Source organism: Myotis nattereri, assembly GCF_964212035.1.
Source record: "Myotis nattereri genome assembly, chromosome: 14".
Lineage (NCBI taxonomy): Eukaryota > Metazoa > Chordata > Mammalia > Chiroptera > Vespertilionidae > Myotis > Myotis nattereri.
In genome coordinates, this window is record NC_138089.1 from 37,561,002 (window position 1) to 37,579,234 (window position 18,233).

The following is an 18,233-nucleotide window of genomic DNA, read 5'->3' on the forward strand; positions in this document are numbered from 1 at the left end:
ATATAATTCAAAGAAGAATATAGAACAGGTAATAGCATCCCTATTTTCTATTGAGAAAACTGGCACAAGACACCACCAGATTCATGCATTGGGTCAGGTAGTAAAATCTCACTCTGATTTCCAAGCCTGCAATTCTGCACTGAATTTTTACATGCTTCTGGCTATGCACCAACTGATTATGTGCTGTACATCAGCTTCTGACACTGGATCCTGCAGAAATTTTACACTCACAGGTTTTCCTTGGCCTTGTTAAGGAGGGATCCCAACTATGTCCACCCTGATCACACTATCTACAAGAAGGCACATCTTTCAGATGTCCAGGGGATTTTGCGATCAAAATTCCAATTGAAAGTCAGCTTTAAAAGGCAGTAGACAGAAGGCACTGAGTCTATGCAAAATTCTTGTTTGTACATCTCCTGATTTTGTTTCTTGATTACATTTTTGGCATTAATACTCACTAAAGTGGACAATATGGAGCACTAATTAATTCAATCATTCCTTGAGACAATTACTATTTGTGAGGCATTGTGCAAGACAGAGACTTTTATTACAAGGAGATAAAGCTATCATTGCCAGGTAGTGATGAAGGTATCCCTCAATCCACAAAGATGCTTATATTTTTTTCTCCATCTCCATTGGGAAATTAAAGGGTTCGGAAAGTCACACCTTCTATTTTTCTGTAAAGTGCAAAGTGGACATTTGGAAATATTTATAATCATTCCAGCCTTATGGTTTGAAAGTATTTACTACATTCCTACTCTCTACTTGTTATAAAATAGGATACTTTGGGTGTTATTTTTGTATTTGTACTTATCGGTTCCCCATGTAAAGACTAAATGCTACCTTGGTAAATCAAGGAAGTCTATTCATAGAAGTATAACCTGTGCTCATCATTCATCCACTCATTTATTCATTCAGCAAATATTTATTGAATGCCTATAATGTTCTCAGTGCTGGGGATACAGAAATGAACAAATGAGATAAAATCTCCACCTTACATGTTTGTGGGGGGACATATACCATACCATAACAAATAAGTACACTATCTAGTATGTTGGGAATAATTATTCTTAGAGGAAAAAGCTTTGACTTTTTATAGTCCTTCCTGTCAGGATCTATTGTGACTCTCCCAGGGCTCTTATTTCTAAAAAATCTTGGGTGCATTAGGAGCAGATTGATTCTCTTCATTATTTTTTTACAGTAGAAATATGAGTATTTGTATGAAAATAGACTTTTAGAAACTCTTGGATGACATGAGGGCTTCACACAGTTCCAGAAACATGTATTTCATGGATAATTTGAGCATATTGAAAAATAGTAGAACAGTAGATGGAGAAGTTTTTTAGTTTGCGGGGGGGAAGTGCAAGGAAGCACTGATCCCATAAGAATCTGTGGATCCAAAGGGAAGGAACCTCTCTTGGGAAAAATGTTCATATACATCAAATGTCTCATATCACATTAGGGGTTCAAAGAGCCCCTAAACTTCATCCATGACAGGTTAAGACCAGCTGTTCAATGAGATACAGGGAACAGATGACATATTGAGAATCAGATTGGCAGAAGGCTGGCAGAGCACCGTTTTCTCAGCCCTTTCAATCAACAGACCTGGGTTCAAATCTTGTTTAGCCCTGTAGTAGCTGTGCAAAGTTGGAGAAGTCACTCAAACTCTCTGGGCCTCAGTTTCCTAACTTTAAAATGGAGATAACACTGCATTGACTTCAGAGGGTTGTGACAACGTATGAGTATGTGCATACATCTCTAGGGACAGTGCCTGGCACACAGCAAGAGCTGAACAAATGTGGCTGCTATTATTATGGATGGCTATTATTTGATATTGGATTTGATGGACCCTGGCAACCAGACAGCTGTGTAAACTGCAGAGGGACTCAAGAGGCCACAGATCTCCCCCTACTCCCCACCATTGCCATCCTGCTAGTACCGCGATCTTCAAAATGAAGTTGCCAAGAGAAGTTCTTACCCCAAAAGCCTCATCCAGGAAGCCCCTTTCTTTAAAAGCAAAGACTGCTGGACTGATATCCAGGGCACTGAGCTCCATGGTGGCCGTGATGATGGATGACTTGCTGGATGCTTCTCCATTGCTGAAAAACACGGCAACCCTCCTCAAGTTGGCTCCCGCATACGTCCGCTTGAAAACGTTCCGGGCCACAAACCTCATCGCATTACCGATGTCTTGGGCTTCTGTGGGGACTTGGTATTTTATCTGGGAAAGAAGCTGGAGGAGTTGTTTCTTGGTATGGTAGTCGGACCAACGGATGAGATAGCTGGTGCCTGAGTCATAGGAAACCACAACAACTCTCGCTCCCACAGGGCAATTGTTTTCCCTGATGTTAAGGTCATTGACAATAGAAATGATCACATCCCTCATTTCATTAAATCTCTGTTCTGTGATACCATGGGACTGGTCCAGGGCAAATACCAGCTCTGTTGGATATACTGGACACTTTTCTACAAAAAAATGAAAAACAGAAGTACGAAGTTATCCCACTGGACCAAAAAGCCTTTCCCAATCCCTTTACTCTAGTAAGGTTGGCTCACGCCGAGGTCTAGGAAAATGCAAGTGTCACATACAGCTCCAGAACTGGGGGCACCTATGCATAAAGGAAGGAACGGCGTCTGCTCTGCTAGCTTGAAGATGTTGCATAAAGATAGACCATTAATATCTGGCTACATAAAGTGCAGACTTTACAGCCTCCCTTTCCTAGGGTCTGTCTAGCAGGGTACCTGGCAGATTTAATTCTAATTCATAAACTTTTATAGGGCGCTTACATGTACAAAGTTTTGTTTTGTTTCAGAATTAAAGTGTATGGTGCCATACTTTGTGATAAGGCCAACGACCCCGCAGGTCTACTTTAGCAGGCCTGTGGGAGACCAGGGGCCTTGAAGTTGACCTAACCGGCCTCAGTGGCAATGGCATCCAACGGATCTAAGGCACCATGCACCACCGATTGCAGTCTAGGCCCCGGGAAGACCGTTCATGGCAGGGTCAGGCTGACAAGTGGTGGGTGCTCAGGAAGATGCACGGTGGGTTCTGGTGAGATGAAAAGTGTGGGTCAGAGGGAAGAAAGGAGACACTGCCTGTCCAAGAAGCCGGTGTCCAGGGGTCAGTCAGCAAACAGAGCAATAGAATATGGTCAGCCAGGGAGCCTTGTCACTGAATCCCTCGGCAACACGAGGCCTACTCCATGACCAAATTTAGTTATAAATTCTGACAGAACCTAGAAAGAACAATAGTGTGAAGGGGCTGGGATCTGGGAGGTGGGGGGTCATTATTTTACAACCAGGTCAAATATGACATGGACCGTTATTGTCCAAATCAAAAGACAGAAGTGTCTGCATAGAAAAGACGTCCTTTATCCCACGGGGGTGAGTGTTTCTTCAAATTGCTCTTGTTAGAACACAGTAATAATTTCAGCGAGAAACATAGTATGATAAAAATACTCACCTCTCCAACAAGCTATAAAAATGAGAGAGAGAGAGAGAGAGAGAAAGAGAGAGAGAAAGAGAGAGAGAAGTCAATGATGGTTTCAGAACACATACTAAACCTAACCCAAAACAAGCAAATTTCGACGAAGCTTAATATTTGGCTTGACTCTAATTACACACGAGGCTAATGCTTAAGTTACGGGAAGCCACGGCTGAAGGATTGAGGGAGACGTCCATACACAGAATTTTATTAATGTGTGACCCTCCCCGACCCTTTCTCCTTGTGAGCCACGGCAGCAGACTTGAGCAGAATTTTGGTTGAAATCAGAAACACAGATCACTTGTCTTAGAAGCAGGATAGATGGGCCTCTGATTAAATGGTGAGATAGCTAAAATCCAATTTGTTTTGTATCTCTTCTTAGAGCCTTCTGAGAGTCATTCAGCACGGCAAGGCTAAAACACGGGGTTTTATTTTCTTCCCTGATGAACACCTTGAAGCTCTATTTTCCTGCAGAACTGTGAGGATTTCCAAATGAATTTTGTCTGGACTAAAAAATACAGCTCCTGCGTTTGAGCAGTCTCAGTAACTAGAGAGCAGAGGGAAAGGCCCCAAGGGTTTCTCCTGAGCAAAACAGCTCTGGTTTCCTCTAAGTGAATTACTCTGTCAGATGAAGCAGGGGAACGTCAGTCAATCTCTAAGTAAGCACAGGCCTGACAATTTCCATATTCATTTTACTCAATTCAATTCCTAGGAAGCAATGAGTCACTCCAATATAATGAAAGGTTTTATGAGCACTGACAACACACTGGCCTCCCATCCTGCCGTCCCACCGCGCATGCTCCTCTCACATCAACCCTATCAGCAGCTTTGCCTTTAGCCTCTGCCAGCAGACAGCACACATAACCCACAGCCTCCTCTGCATCTCCAGGCCTGAGACAGATCCCTTTGTTTTTCACAGAGAACTTTTTTATTTGTTAACCTCCAACCCAGCTATGAGGCTAAAAGCACAGGTGCTAGAAATAGACACACCTGTCTGGGTTTGAATCTGGGTGACTGGAGAAACTAGTTGGCCTCTTTTAAAAACCAACAAAAGAATGTTTTATTGGTTTTCAGAGAAAGAGAAAGGGAGAGGGAGAGAGAGAAATATCAATGTGGGAGTGAAACATCCATCGGCTGCCTCCTGCATGCCTCACACTGGGGATCGAGCCTGCAACCCGGGCATGTGCCCTGACCTGGAATCGAACTAGCAACCCCTTGGGGCACTGGGTGACACCCAGCCAACTGAGCCACACTGGCCTGGGTGAAACTAGGCGACTTCTTTTAGTGCAGTGGTTCTCAACTTTCTGACCCTTTAAATACAGTTCCTCATGTTGTGACCCAACCATAAAATTATTTTCGTTGCTACTTCATAACTGTAATGTTGCTTCTGTTAGGAATCGTAATGTAAATATCTGATATGCAGAATGGTCTTAGGCGACCCCTGTGAAAGGGTCGTTCGACCGCCAAAGGGGTCGCGGCCCACAGGTTGAGAACTGCTGATTTAGTGTTTCTTTTTAAACGTTTTATTTCCTAAAATTCCTCGTTTCGGCTCTCCCTCCAAAACTCTAATCATTTGGGTCTTTCTCTTTTATTCTCAACCATACACCTCTCTCCACATTCCCCCCAGCCTCATAGATGACTTATTCCATTCTGGGGTTTAGGGTCCTGGCCACCAGCTCAGGACTCGGGCCCCATCCTGGGTTCGTCCCTTGGGGTTCTGTTTCTGTCTCGAGATTTCCATTCTTTGGACCCTCATCCGTCCACGTGACTCTAAGGATCACAAACACTTGAGTGACTTCAACATTTGAGCCTCCTTCCCTGATCCTCTCCTTTATTATTGCCCCATTTCATCCGCTGCCTCATTTCCTAGCAATTTAGTGCCTACACAGCATTCCTCTTCCTCTGAAATGTTTCAAGTCATCACGTTTTCCTACCAATTGATTTCCCTTCGCAACCCCTCCTCTGCCTCCTGATCCACAGTGATACTAAGCCTCTCCCCATCTGGCCTTACAGGGATTTTAAATTTGTTTTAGTTGTTGTTCTGTCCTTGCCACACACTTACAATGGCTATGTTTTCTTCCAGTCTCCTTCAGTAAAGTCTCTCCAATTTTCCCATTTTACATTTTTTATTGTGATTGTATAAGCATGATTATAAGCCACAATGCACACATAAAGACTAATCACCTAAAATTCTACCCACCTAACACAATAAGTTGTTACACTTTTTCTACCTTCTTCTCCAGTACTCATTTCTATGTATATATATTTACCTCTATGTAAACATAATGAGGATCCAATTTAATTTTCTGCTCTATAATGGCAATATTTTTCATATTCTGACTGTCTTCATAAAACTATATCTGCTTAATATTTTATCAGAAGATGATGCACAATAATGTAATAAGTGTACAGAGTCGGAGGGTACACTTTATTTTGCTTTAATGAATATTTCAGCAATCATCTGTACCTATAATTTTTCCCTTGTTTTGCTTTATTTCCTTAGGATAATTGTTTAGAAATGAGTTACTGGGTGTTTTCTACCTTATATCCCCCTTTTCATAAAGAAGACAGCCCCTCTATTTGTTGACTTCTTCTTTATTCCTTTGCTGAAACTGTGTCTTGCCAGTCCCCATCACTTCCCCATAGTAGGATTCAATTATCCCCAGCTAAGGAGCCTTCATTAACTGAGTAACTAATCAACTAAACCCAAACTCCCATGCACATCCCTTTAATACCATGTTCTCTCAGCCCTTTGTACATTATTGTCATAGGAATGTGTGAACTAATTCACAAATCTCTTGAGTTAGTCTCTATTCCCCATAGGCATGTTGCATGCCATTTACTTATACCCCTTTTTCTCCCACCTTTGAAGTGAGCTGTTCCCACAGCAGGCACTCAGGACAAGCCTGCTGCAGGGGATGTCTGCCTTCCCCGCCAGTGAATCACGCATGCCCACACTGCCTTCAACCTAAGTGCCCTCACCAATCACGAATGCTCTTGCTCCCTGACACACAGATACTCACGACTGCGTTCCCGTACAAACCGGATCAGATCACATTGCTATAAAGAAAGAGAGAGAGAAAGAACAGAAACATGAGCAGAGTGGCCATATTTATTTGCCAGTGGGTTGATCGGTTTTTCTTTCATAAATAAGGAGATACATACAGAATATACAGGCATCCCCGCTGTGCCTTTAGGGCCCTAAGGAAACAAAACCAGAGCAAGTTATTGCTATGTGAATTGGAGTCTTTAGTGTCAAAGCAAAAGCAAAGGAAAATACCTTCATTCTTTTTTTAGTTAAAAATTATGTTCTTGGGTACATTTATTTTATTTCAGAAAGACAGAAATCTCTGAATATGAATGACCCCATTTTGGTATTTGGGGAAAATTTCAAAAATGGTGAAGGAGTACAAATGTTTGTCAACATGTATTATTCACAGTGGCCAAGACATGGAAACAACCCGTGTCCTTCGATGAATGATTAGATAAAGATGTGGTACACATATACAATGGAATACTACTCAGCCATAGAAAAGATGAAATGTTGTCATTTGTGAAAACATGCATGGATCTTGAGACTATCATGCTAAGTGAAATAAGTCAGATGAAAGAAGTCAAGAACCATATGATCTCACTCATATATGGGATATAAAAAGAAAGCAACAAGTGAACAAACCAGACAAACAAAAACTCATAGACACAGACAACAGTATGGTGGTTACCAAAGGGAAAGCAGGGTGGAGGTAGAAAAGGGTAAATGGGTCAAATATATGGTGATGGAAAACCTTTTTTCTTAAAAGTGCAGCTGGCAGAGAGGGATTAAATTATTCTGAATGGGCGGGTTCCAATGCTCTTTCCCACTTAAATCAAAAGTGTCAAGTTCTTTGTTTCCTGTCAGATCAATAAAGCTAGTCTGCTCAGAGAAAACTGAATTATTATATCTCTTAAAGATATCTGTACTAAAGATATAACCCTTAGAAGTCATTTCTCATCAGAAAACTTGAAATTGTAAACAGAAGACTTCCTAAAGCATGGCAAGAAGGAATTTATTGAGAACTCAGAGATATAGGTTTATTAAGAATCAAGGAGTTTGAGCTCGGCCGGTGTAGCTCAGTGAGTGAGCATAGACTTATGAACCAGGAGGTCGTGGTTCAATTCCCCATGGTTCGATTCCCTGTTGGGGTTTGGTCCCCAGTGTGGGTCGTGCGGGAGGCAGCCAAACGGTGTTTCTCTATCATCAATGTTTCTATCTTCTCTCCCTCTCCCTTCCTCTCTCTCCCTACAAAAAAAAAAAAAAAAAAAAAAAATCAATAAAAACACATTTTAAACAAACAACAAAGAATCAAGGAATTTAAAATGCAGGCAGCACCTATAACCTCTACATGTGTGAAAGAACCAAAGACAATTACATTGGAAAATAAGCCTTACACAAAGGAAGAACAGACACACTAAGCTCTTAAATGCTGAGAGGTTATACAAGAAAGGAGTACAATTAATTACTGAGATGAATTGAGAAGATTCCTGGAAAAAAGGCAGTCCTTTCTTGACAGCTTAAGCTTTTCTCTTTTTCCCTTCTTCCTTCCTTTTATCAGAATCTGGCTTCTTCTTGGCAGGTGGCTCTCAACATGTTTGCACACATGGACTCCTCTGAGCAACTGGTAAATGCTAAGATGCTGGCTTCAGAAAATGCTATTATTACATGCTCATATTTGTACAATTTCACTGGCTCAACCACAAATGTCAATGAAAGAATCTTTGCTCTAAATGGCAACTGGGTCATCTGTCCATTGATTCATCCAATAACCAGTTAAATGTCTGCTCAATGCTGAATTCCCCCCCCCCCCCACTATGCTGCTGGTGTTAACCAGAACTGTCATGGCATCCATGATTCCATGATTCTACTCACAGGAGAATATCTTATTCCTGACCCAAATCAGGAAATTATGCATCTCATTAAATAATGCTGAGTCATATCCTTCCCTTTACAACTTACGGCAGAAAACAGAAAGAATGCACAGTCACATAAACAGAGAGAGGAACAGTTTCTTACAGATCTTATAGAGGACTAGAGGCCCAGCGTGCGAAATCGTGCGAGACCCAGACCTGCCGCGCTGCGAGACAAATCAATGCACCTCCTGGTGACTGGTCGTTTGGTCATTATGGTGTTACGGCCACTGGCCTTTTATAATATAGATTAGAACTCTGGGGAGTATGATCTAAAAGACTTAAGAGTAACTTTGAGCAAGTTTTTAGGAAGAGGCTGAGGATCAAGGGCCTGAGACAAAGAAGCTGCATTCTCCCAGGTCAGTTGGCCAAGCACAAGGCCAGGAAAATATGGGACCCCTCCACAATGGGAGCTCCAGAATCTGAGCAAGAGATAAATCCAAACTGGACCAGATTGGTTCATAGACTAGATTCTCACCCACACAACTAAGACTATTTACCAATTAATACAAAAGAAATAAAAGATTGTAGCAGAGTATCCATTATAGGTAGTCGATTCTTCTCATTTTACTATGGATTCAGTCGTTCACAAAACACCCATGTTATTTGTTTCCCTTATAAAGTCCCAAGGTAAGGGACTCCTCCAGGTAGTCAGAAAATATTCACAAAGCACAAAACAAGGTAAGCAGTTTCTTCACTCCTTACACAATGCTGCCTGCGCCTCCTACACAAAACACAGGTGCTGGCAACATTTAGTTCTTACTGCCTGTGCTCATCAGGGGAGAGAGACATGTCTATAAATCATTACCATAACATGAGTGAGACTAAAATAGAGAAATGGATATTTATCAGAGAGAGATGTGCTAGGCTCTGTCCAGGAATGCTTCCAAAGGTGACATTTCTCTTTTGATGGAATCATAGTGGAAAGTGGTAGTTATATTTCCAAATATTTTGAGGACAGGAAGTAATATTAATGGTTTGGGGAAACTATATCAACTTGCCCCGCAGGATGAAACTTTATGAAGCTTATGTAACCCATCCCTATTTTTAAAACATCAGTAAAAAAATAAATAAATAAATAACAGTAGCCGCTAATATTTGCATTGAACTTTACAGTTCGTATGCTTGATTATGTGATCCTCCCAGGTACCATTTGAGGTGGTTAACATAGGATATGTCATCTCTGTTTTAGAGGTAAACTGAGAGACTCCATGGCTGGCTGAACGGCACACAGCTGGTAACAAGCAGAATTTGGACTTGAACCCAGTGCTTCTGACTTTAAATTCTATGCCCTTTCCATTGTACATCCTAGAAACCAGTAGCACATGTGACTTAGTCCTCATGGATATACTTACTCTCCGTCCAGGGGGGCCGTGCGTTCCTTGAGATCCCTTTACACCTTTCAAGCCTACAGTGAGCTGCAGATGGAAATATGTGTTACTTTCCACATCTTCTAGCCATGGGATGACCTGACCTCAGTTTTAATAAGACTTTACAATTAAAAATAAATTTTTAACAAAGCAACTACTAATTCAAGTCCAGTGAATTCCTTACTTGTAATACAAATGTCCATTCTTAATCATTGCCAAACATCCATTTCCTTCTTAGCCTCTTCATTTAGTGACATTCTTTGCTCTGGCACTAGTTGTACATTTAAATCTAAATTAATTTTAAATTAGGATTGGTGCAAAAAAATAAAAGCAAATATACTAGGGCACCCAGAGATTTAATAAAAAACCTTCCATCTGCAAAAGATCAAATACAAAAAGTAATTGCCCACATACATAAGGGTAAATGAGAGGGCTGTGCCATTCCCATACCTTAAGGTAATGGATATGGAGCTAATGAGATCTACCTGGCCACATGGAAAGTATATGTTGAACTGCATCCCTTTCAGCTGATAATGACTGCTGATATCCCATTCAAACTTTAAAATGAAAGGACGTTTTCTCAACATTTTGTTTTTAAATAAGTACAACCTTCTACTCTGCACTTCACTAATTAGATCTCAACAGCCTTCCGTCAAATGAATATCCCAGATGACCGTGGTTATGGGTAGTGGGATTGTCAAAAAACCCTCAGGGACACCATGGAAAGATGTCAGCTTCATTTCCACTCATAAGGTCAATATTCTGGGCTGTAATGTGTGCCTTAGAAAAGACTGGATGATGCAGACAATCCTTGAAACAGCCAGATATCAATCTGTAAATCTTTGTAATCGTCCAGAGTCATGGAACCATAGGCTTTCAGAGCTGAAAAGAACCTTTGGTCTCATTAAGTTCAGCCCTCATGTTGTAGAAATAGAGACCCAGGAAAGGTGTGTTGAAGAGCACACAGCTAGGAAGTGCAATTTTAGTTGTCCTTGGGATGGATCAATAATCCACATTTATTATTGCAACACAAAAGCCAGAGTTTTCAAGGAAACATGTTTTATTTCTGGAATCATAGGCTACTTACTCTTCGTCCCCTAAATCCTTTGGGTCCAGGCTCCCCAGGAATTCCAGGATTGCCAATTTCACCCTGAAGATTCAGATACAAGAAAATCAATGGGAAATATTTGCTGTGAAAGAATAAAAATAATTCTCACCAATCTAAAGCCTAATTGATCTTATACTTATACCAGATATTAAACACTAAAAGTCAATTTCTGTCATTTAGAACTAAGTCATTGATACACTTATTCTACAAACTATTTAAAGTTTTCTAAGGATACAAATTTTTATGTATAAATATGTATAATGGCTATCTAATCAGTTAATAAAAATATGTAAGAAAAATGCTCAAAAATTAGGTAAAACATGAAACATTGACTACATAAAATACTAAATGGTGAATTACTTCCTAAATTTATGAATCAATTCTCAAAAAGTTGAAGGCAAAAAAAAAAATTTTACTCTGACCATGGGAGAACTAATTTTAGCATTTACTTACCAATGTGCTAATTTCACATTTATCTCAAAATTTAAATAAGCTGTTTTCCCCCTTTTTCAATAAATTAGAAAATTGGTCCTCCACAATGAGAACTCTTGTCCTAACAGTTACCTGTATAGTCCCTTCTTGTACCCTTCTCTACCTAAGGAAAGAATTTCTTTTGGTAATTCTTCAATTAAAAGCACTTTAAGAATCCAAATATTGTCTTTTTTCCTATAGTTAATTTTATTTGCTTGATTGGACACCTTTTAAAATCTATATTCTAAATTTTAATTTGAGCATCAACTATATGGAAGACACTCTTCTAGGCAAGACACTTAAAAAAAGAAAAACTTATTACATAATTTCAGTGTATAAAACAGATGTAACACGAACTACTCTGGTCAAAACGAAGGGTGTGTCTGGTTGTAGAACATGGAGATGGATTTCAATCTGGTGAGGAATTCTGGAGCTATTTGATCAGGAGAATAACAAAATTAAGGCTATGCTCTGGGGGGAAATCAAGTGATAGTAGTGTTTGGGATTAATTGAAGCAGGGAGAAGTGGGAAGTAGGGGACCAATGAGAAGAACATTGTAATCTTTCAGGTGAGAAGAAATAAAGGCCACAAAAATGAAGGACAGATCGCAATAGCTGAAGCCAACAATATTTTTTACATATTTTTATTGATTATTAGAAAGAGATGAAGGGAAAGAGAGAAACATCGATGTGAGGGTGAAACATGGATGGCTGTCTCCTACACACTCCCTACTGGGGGTCCTTTTGGTGCACAGGATGACATCCAACTAACTGAACCACACCTATCAGAGATGAAGACCCAAGGTTTAAATGAGATCCCTGAGGCAGAGAAATCAAGAAGAGGACACAGGACTAAACTCCAGAGGACACCTAGAGTTAGGGTTTCCAGGAAAGGGACATCAGCAATGAAGAACAGGACAATCTTTTCCAATTTAAAGATTCATAGGGATAAGTACAGCCCTTTTTTCATGAAGCCCAGGCAAAACAATTGCCTTGCTTTATGTTTTTGTTTCTTTGAGATCCATACATTTATTTCAATTCTCAACTAAAAGGTTAAGATCATGCTTATATGCATATACGCATAACCCACGGTCACAGACAATAGGGCAGTGAAGGCCTGGGGAGGAGGATGGAGCAACGTGGAGGGGGTTAATGGGGAGAAAAAGGGACATCTGTAATACTTTCACTAATAAAGATAAATCAAAAATTTTTTTTAATGATCACGGTAATTTAAAAAGGTCATGTGCACAATACCTTTTGCCCCATATCTCCAGGGAATCCTCTCGGGCCCTATAATTTTGAACAGAAAACATAAATAAGTCAACACAACACTTCTACCGTATGACCATTTTTTTTCTTGTGTTATTTTAGGTTTGCTTCGTCAATGAAAGAAGTAATTGTTTTCCATATTTACCTGTATTCCTTTTCGTCCTATATTACCATAGCCTGGGATGCCATAATCTCCCTGTGAACAAATCAGTTCATTTTAATTTCTCAAAATTGAAAATTAATTGCAGTCTATACTGGGCAGATGATAATGTCAGGAGAGAAGCACTGAGGGCTTCCAGGGGGACGGAGACCCTGGCACAGCCGGAGCTACTAGAGCAGGTGCCCACTTCTTGGCCTACTCCCCTCTTCTTGTTGTTGCCCTAGAGTTTTACAGGAAGGGGAGAGAAGAGGGTAGTGCTGTTTTTCAAGTGACCTGTGCCTATATGGCCACTGTTGGTGGTTAGAATATTGAAATGCCCATTCTAACTTATCCATAACCCTCCCTGCATGCCCCCTTTCCCTCTGACTGTTCTTCCTCATTTTAACAGATCGGCTATAGAATGAGAGCTGCCGGGATGGGAGAAATGTCCCCACATAATTAGGAGGTGCTGAAATACCTTCACTCCCCCAAATGGTGTCAGCCCCCTTCTCTTTGCCTCAGAACTGAGCACTTGGAACAGGGAAAGGACAAGGGTCCTGAAACTTCATACCTGTTTTCCTTGCTGTCCAGGTTGCCCCACTAGCCCAGGATCTCCAGGAATGCCAGATTCTCCCTAATAAATGGGACAAGAAGAGTTTCAGATTGGAAAAGTCAAACCCAGCTCCCAGCGTAGGAAGCTCTGTCCACTAGATGGGAGACAGGGCTCTCAGGGAGAGTTCAATGCTATGTAAGGAGGTGGGGTGTAGAAAACCAATAATGAATAACCTTTCCCAAAGGTAAGCAGAAAGCATCAGCAGAACCCATAGCTGGACTCCAGGACTGCTTTCCCAGTGTTACAGAAGGACAGAAGGAGGAGGCAAGGAGTGGAAAAGTTACTCTAGGGAAAACCCCGTTCATTTGCCCATCCAACGGTTATTTACTATTGTGGAAAATAAACCACTGAACATGGTAAGTGGGGTCCTGGTTGGAAAGAGAGACGGATGGGCAATTCTAAACCTGTGTGATAAAGTTCAGGGTGCGATGGCAGCAAAGAGAAGGGGAATCTAAATTAGAATTGGCGGGGCTGGGAGGCTAGCTGCCTGAAAAAGGAGCATGGATGCTGAGGCTTGAAGGATGAGATGTGTGAGCTGGAAGGAGGGTCAAGGGAGGAGCGAGAATAATGCAGGTAGAGGGGAGGCACTGGTGAGAAGCCTCAGGCAAGCATGCAGGAGAGAGAGGCGCTATGAAGCCTTACAGTTAAACATGGTCCATCAGCAAAGGGCTTTCTAAGCTACTCGAAAGTCTGGAGATTTTACTCGGGGCCCTGAGGAAGTTAAGAATGGCTACATAATTTGTGGGGCTCAGTGTAAAATGAAAGCACTGGCCTCCTGTTCAAATAGTAAGACTTTCAAGATGAGGACACAACATTAAACCAAGCTTGGGCCCTTCTAAGCTAGGCCCCCATGTGACTGCCCTGGTTCCAGGTTCCTGAGCTGGCCCTAGGGGAGGGAGCTGCTGAAAGGATTTAAACAGGGCGGCAAGATTATGGCCAGAAAAGGTATGTTGAGTTAGAGAACTACGTGCACAAGTAGATTTGAGATGACACTCCCTCCACCACCCCCAATTCCCACTCTCGGCCCAACTCTGCCACCATGGTTTTCAAAGCTGTTTTTATGATGGATGAGATCACTGTGTCTATCCTAGAGAAATGGGGCATTTACCTCTCAATGGGAGGAAAAGAATGTATTAGCACCATCCTGTTGTCTGTGTCAATGAGTTATGTTTGTTTGTTGTCAGAGGAGAATAGGGATAAATGGGTCAAGTACATGGTGATGGGAGGAGACTAAACTTTGGTGAGCATACAATGCAATATACGGATGATGTATTATAGAATTGTGGACTTAAAACTTATATAAGCTTATTAACCAATATCATCCCCTCAAAGTTCTAAATAAATAAATAAATAAATAGGCAAGCAAATAAATAAAAATCCCATCGATCTATTAGCAGAAAACTGGTGGGTGGTGGTATCTGGATTCAAACATGTGAAGAATTAATATGAAAATCAAGAAAAGAATGGAGATAAATTTCCCTCTCAGTATTTGAAATCTATAAGAAATAACACAAACTTTTTTCCCTGAAGGTCCAGGTCTTCCAACACTCCCTTCAGCTCCTGCTGGTCCAGGAGAACCCTGGGGAAAAAGGGAAAATGGAAATGGAACGCTGCAGCAACGCGTAGAAAACCCATTAGATTAGGCCTGCTTTTCTTCATGTCATCTCCAATAGCTCCTGCACGCTTTCTTAACAAGGAAGCCAGGCACCCAGGGAGACAGACATCTGGGCTGAAACCAGATGACTCAGACTACAGTCCTGGCTAGAGCACCACAGGTCTTCATCTGCAAGGACACCACTGTCCATATGGGGCCTTAGAGAGAAACAGAAAAGGCGCCTCTGACTAAACACACACTATTTCTGAGTGTGGCCAGTGTGTTGTAATGCATTGATTTTGTTGAACAAGATACTGTACCATCATCGGCATGTTTGTGCATGGCCCCATGCACACACACAAAGTGGTGTGCTGAATGTGTTTCAGTTTCCCAATCTGCAAATGGGCAAAAATGTCTTTTAGAAGCATGTTGGGAAGATAACAGAGCAAACGCTAGTATCCCTAGCCTACTGAACTCTTACCAGCTGCGCTGAAGAATTGAACAGATTCAGAACATTTTTCATATGAATCCCTCACCACCCAAACTCTCATTACTCACTGTCAGAAACTCAGGAACCAAGTAGATTCAGAGGTTGAATTCAAAGCTGAACTTGGGTATTAAATAAATTTGAGTAGTAAGGAATCTTTGTAGAGGCAATTTCAAATCTCTACAGTCAACGGAGCATTGCATGGCCCAGATAATTTTTAGAAGTTCAAAAAACTTAATGTATTAAGTTTTGAAATGTTCATGAATCAATAAGATTTGTACTCTTCCAAATGTTTTCTTAGGCTGATCCAATGGGTCTGTGCTTTCTGAGTAAAACCCAGTGAAGGAGAAAGAGGAGTGCCTAAGCTATGTACAAGGATTGTGAGCTGTGCTAAAAGTTTGTCTCAAATTTGTCCCGAGTTAATTAAAAAATGAAATACTTCTGCCCAGCCAGCATAACTCAGTGGTTAAGCATTGACCTATGTACCAGGCGGTCACGGTTTGATTCTTGGTCAGGGTACATGCCTGGGTTGGGGGCTTGACCCCCAGTAGGGGGCGTGCAGGAGGCAGCCTTTCGATGATTCTCATCTTTGATGTTTCTATCTCTCCCTCCCTCTCCCTTCCTCTCTGAAATCAATAAAATATATATTTTTTAAAATGAAATACTCCCTATGTAGATAATATAAAATTAACTATATATGAAGGTGTTTCCAAACCAAGAGGAAAATAAAGACTGGAGACAATTAACTAAGGTTTCTGAGTCACTCACCTGAGGTCCTTTATGCCCCTGGCTCCCCTTCTCTCCTCTGCTGCCAGGAATCCCATTGGACCCCTTTTGTGGTAACAAAAGAAACACAGTGCAGAGAAGTCAATGAGAACTTACATTCTTCAAGTGTGCATTTGAAACACCCCCATGTTAAAGCAGGAAAAGGCAATGCTCTAACCCTTCAAGCAGCCTTTTAACTGGGAGGTTAAGCATTATTTAAAAGAAGAACTGAGGGGAAGCCCAGCCTCAGGGGTACAGATCTTATTGAGCAAGCCTCAGGTTGGGTATAAAACCTTCATCCCTCTCTGACAGGTAGAAATGGAAAAGAGACCAAAGAGAGAAATAAAACCCATGGGAAAAGGAAGTAAGACACAAGCAATGGTAAGACGGTTCCTTTTATGGGGCAGGTTCCCTGGGCCAAAGTGTTTTCAATGTTTAAAATAAATAGAAACCAGAGTTGTTTCAAGTTAGCACAAAAGGGTGTTTTAGCAGCAGACCCATCAGAGGAATTACAGCACATTTTCTGCCATAGTTACCATCAAATGCATGGTTCCCATATGGTTCTGTGAGAAGAGGGGTGCTGGTAACGTCTCCCACTATCAAAGCACCAGCTATACAGTGGCCCTGGCTGCCCCGTGCATATGGTGATTGGAGCCACTGGATTTGGTTCCGTCTAAGTACCAAAGGACTCTGGAGGGGCTGAGGCAGTCACCCCTCTCCTCACAAAGCCGGTGGGTGGATCTAGGTTGGTCCCATGGTTATTTAATTTAGAGGATCTGCTACCTGGTGGCTTGGTTCAGGTACCCCAGAACCACTCAAGAGAATCCCAAATTCCAAGTTAGTATTAATAATCTGAAACTTTCTAGAAGAAAAATGAACTCTTGGGAAGGCCTTAGAATGGACACACCTGCACAGGCCCTTCCAGACAAGTTCAGGCTGAAAGTGGACTCTATAAGGCGACTAAATACCTACATGCTACAAAGCTGTTCTCTAGGAATAGCCCTTGCATCCTTCTGATGTGAAAGAGAGACACACATGTCCTGACTCAGTGCCCATGTCATTAATGACGAGACTAAGAAAAAATACAAATGGCTCCCATAAAGTCCTCTCAGTGATGTTCTAGAAGCACTGTCACCCCCTATGGAGTTAGCTTTAGGTGAGTTGAAAAACATCTTCCAATTCCTAACTTTCTTTCATGGGAGTCTGACTGCAGGACCTCAGTTAAGGAAAACCACTTTGTCGATCCTGATATTGATTACTAATATAATACTAAGGTTTAATAATTCATTATTACTACCACGCAGACACAGTACCAGGTGAGCACAAGAGCATGCCTTTATCAGTGAGCTGCAAATGTAGGAGCAGGTTAGATGGAGCAAAAACCCCCACCATGGTGGGAAATGTAGAATTCCAGAGACACGTACCCTGGAGGAGGGAAGAGGTGGATTAAAAATTTCTCGTTCTTTATTTTTATACAGAATGACTTGCCATCTTTCCATCAGAACAACTCAGCTTTATTTTTTAATTTAAATTCTTTATTGTTTAAAGTATTACCTAAGTCTTTTTTCCCCCCATTGACCTCTCCCTGACCGTCCCCACCCCCCAGCACAACTCAGCATTATTTGTCAATTATTGATGAACTATTCCAACACACCTGTGGGCCTTGTAACCCTTCAGCTCCCAGTGCGCCTGGAAGTCCAGGATCTCCCAGCTCCCCCTGAAGAATGAGAGTTTTCAGCGTAAAGGTTTTCTCCACCTGGTTCCCATATAGGTCATCTCTTCATAGTTCCTAGTGCTACCGTACACAAAGGCTGTTTCTTACTCTGGTAAAGAATTTCACTCTATTGCAGTCATTCCCAGTGCACATGAAAAGCATGCAAGGACACAGCATTTGGGATTGCATACGTCCTCCTTCCTATGAAGTGTCTGTGAAGAAGGCTTTGCCTTAGGTCTGGCCTGTCCTCTTCCTGGCAGCTGAACCGATCCCCTC

The 18,233-nt window shown here is 41.5% G+C and overlaps 1 protein-coding gene across 1 annotated transcript in view; it reads right to left on the minus strand.

Annotated features, from left to right (window-relative positions):
* The window catches only part of COL6A5 (collagen type VI alpha 5 chain), a gene marked incomplete at both ends in the record, with an annotated part of 85,408 nt that overhangs the window by 30,377 nt on the left and 36,798 nt on the right, over window positions 1–18,233 (minus strand). Inside the window, 11 exons of the mRNA XM_081105524.1 lie at window positions 1,979–2,466; window positions 6,508–6,544; window positions 6,650–6,685; window positions 9,784–9,846; window positions 10,886–10,948; window positions 12,631–12,666; window positions 12,791–12,841; window positions 13,356–13,418; window positions 14,914–14,976; window positions 16,247–16,309; window positions 17,898–17,960. Of these exons, the coding sequence (XP_080961650.1) occupies window positions 1,979–2,466; window positions 6,508–6,544; window positions 6,650–6,685; window positions 9,784–9,846; window positions 10,886–10,948; window positions 12,631–12,666; window positions 12,791–12,841; window positions 13,356–13,418; window positions 14,914–14,976; window positions 16,247–16,309; window positions 17,898–17,960 (1,026 nt within the window). The remainder of the gene's footprint in view (window positions 1–1,978; window positions 2,467–6,507; window positions 6,545–6,649; window positions 6,686–9,783; window positions 9,847–10,885; window positions 10,949–12,630; window positions 12,667–12,790; window positions 12,842–13,355; window positions 13,419–14,913; window positions 14,977–16,246; window positions 16,310–17,897; window positions 17,961–18,233) is intronic.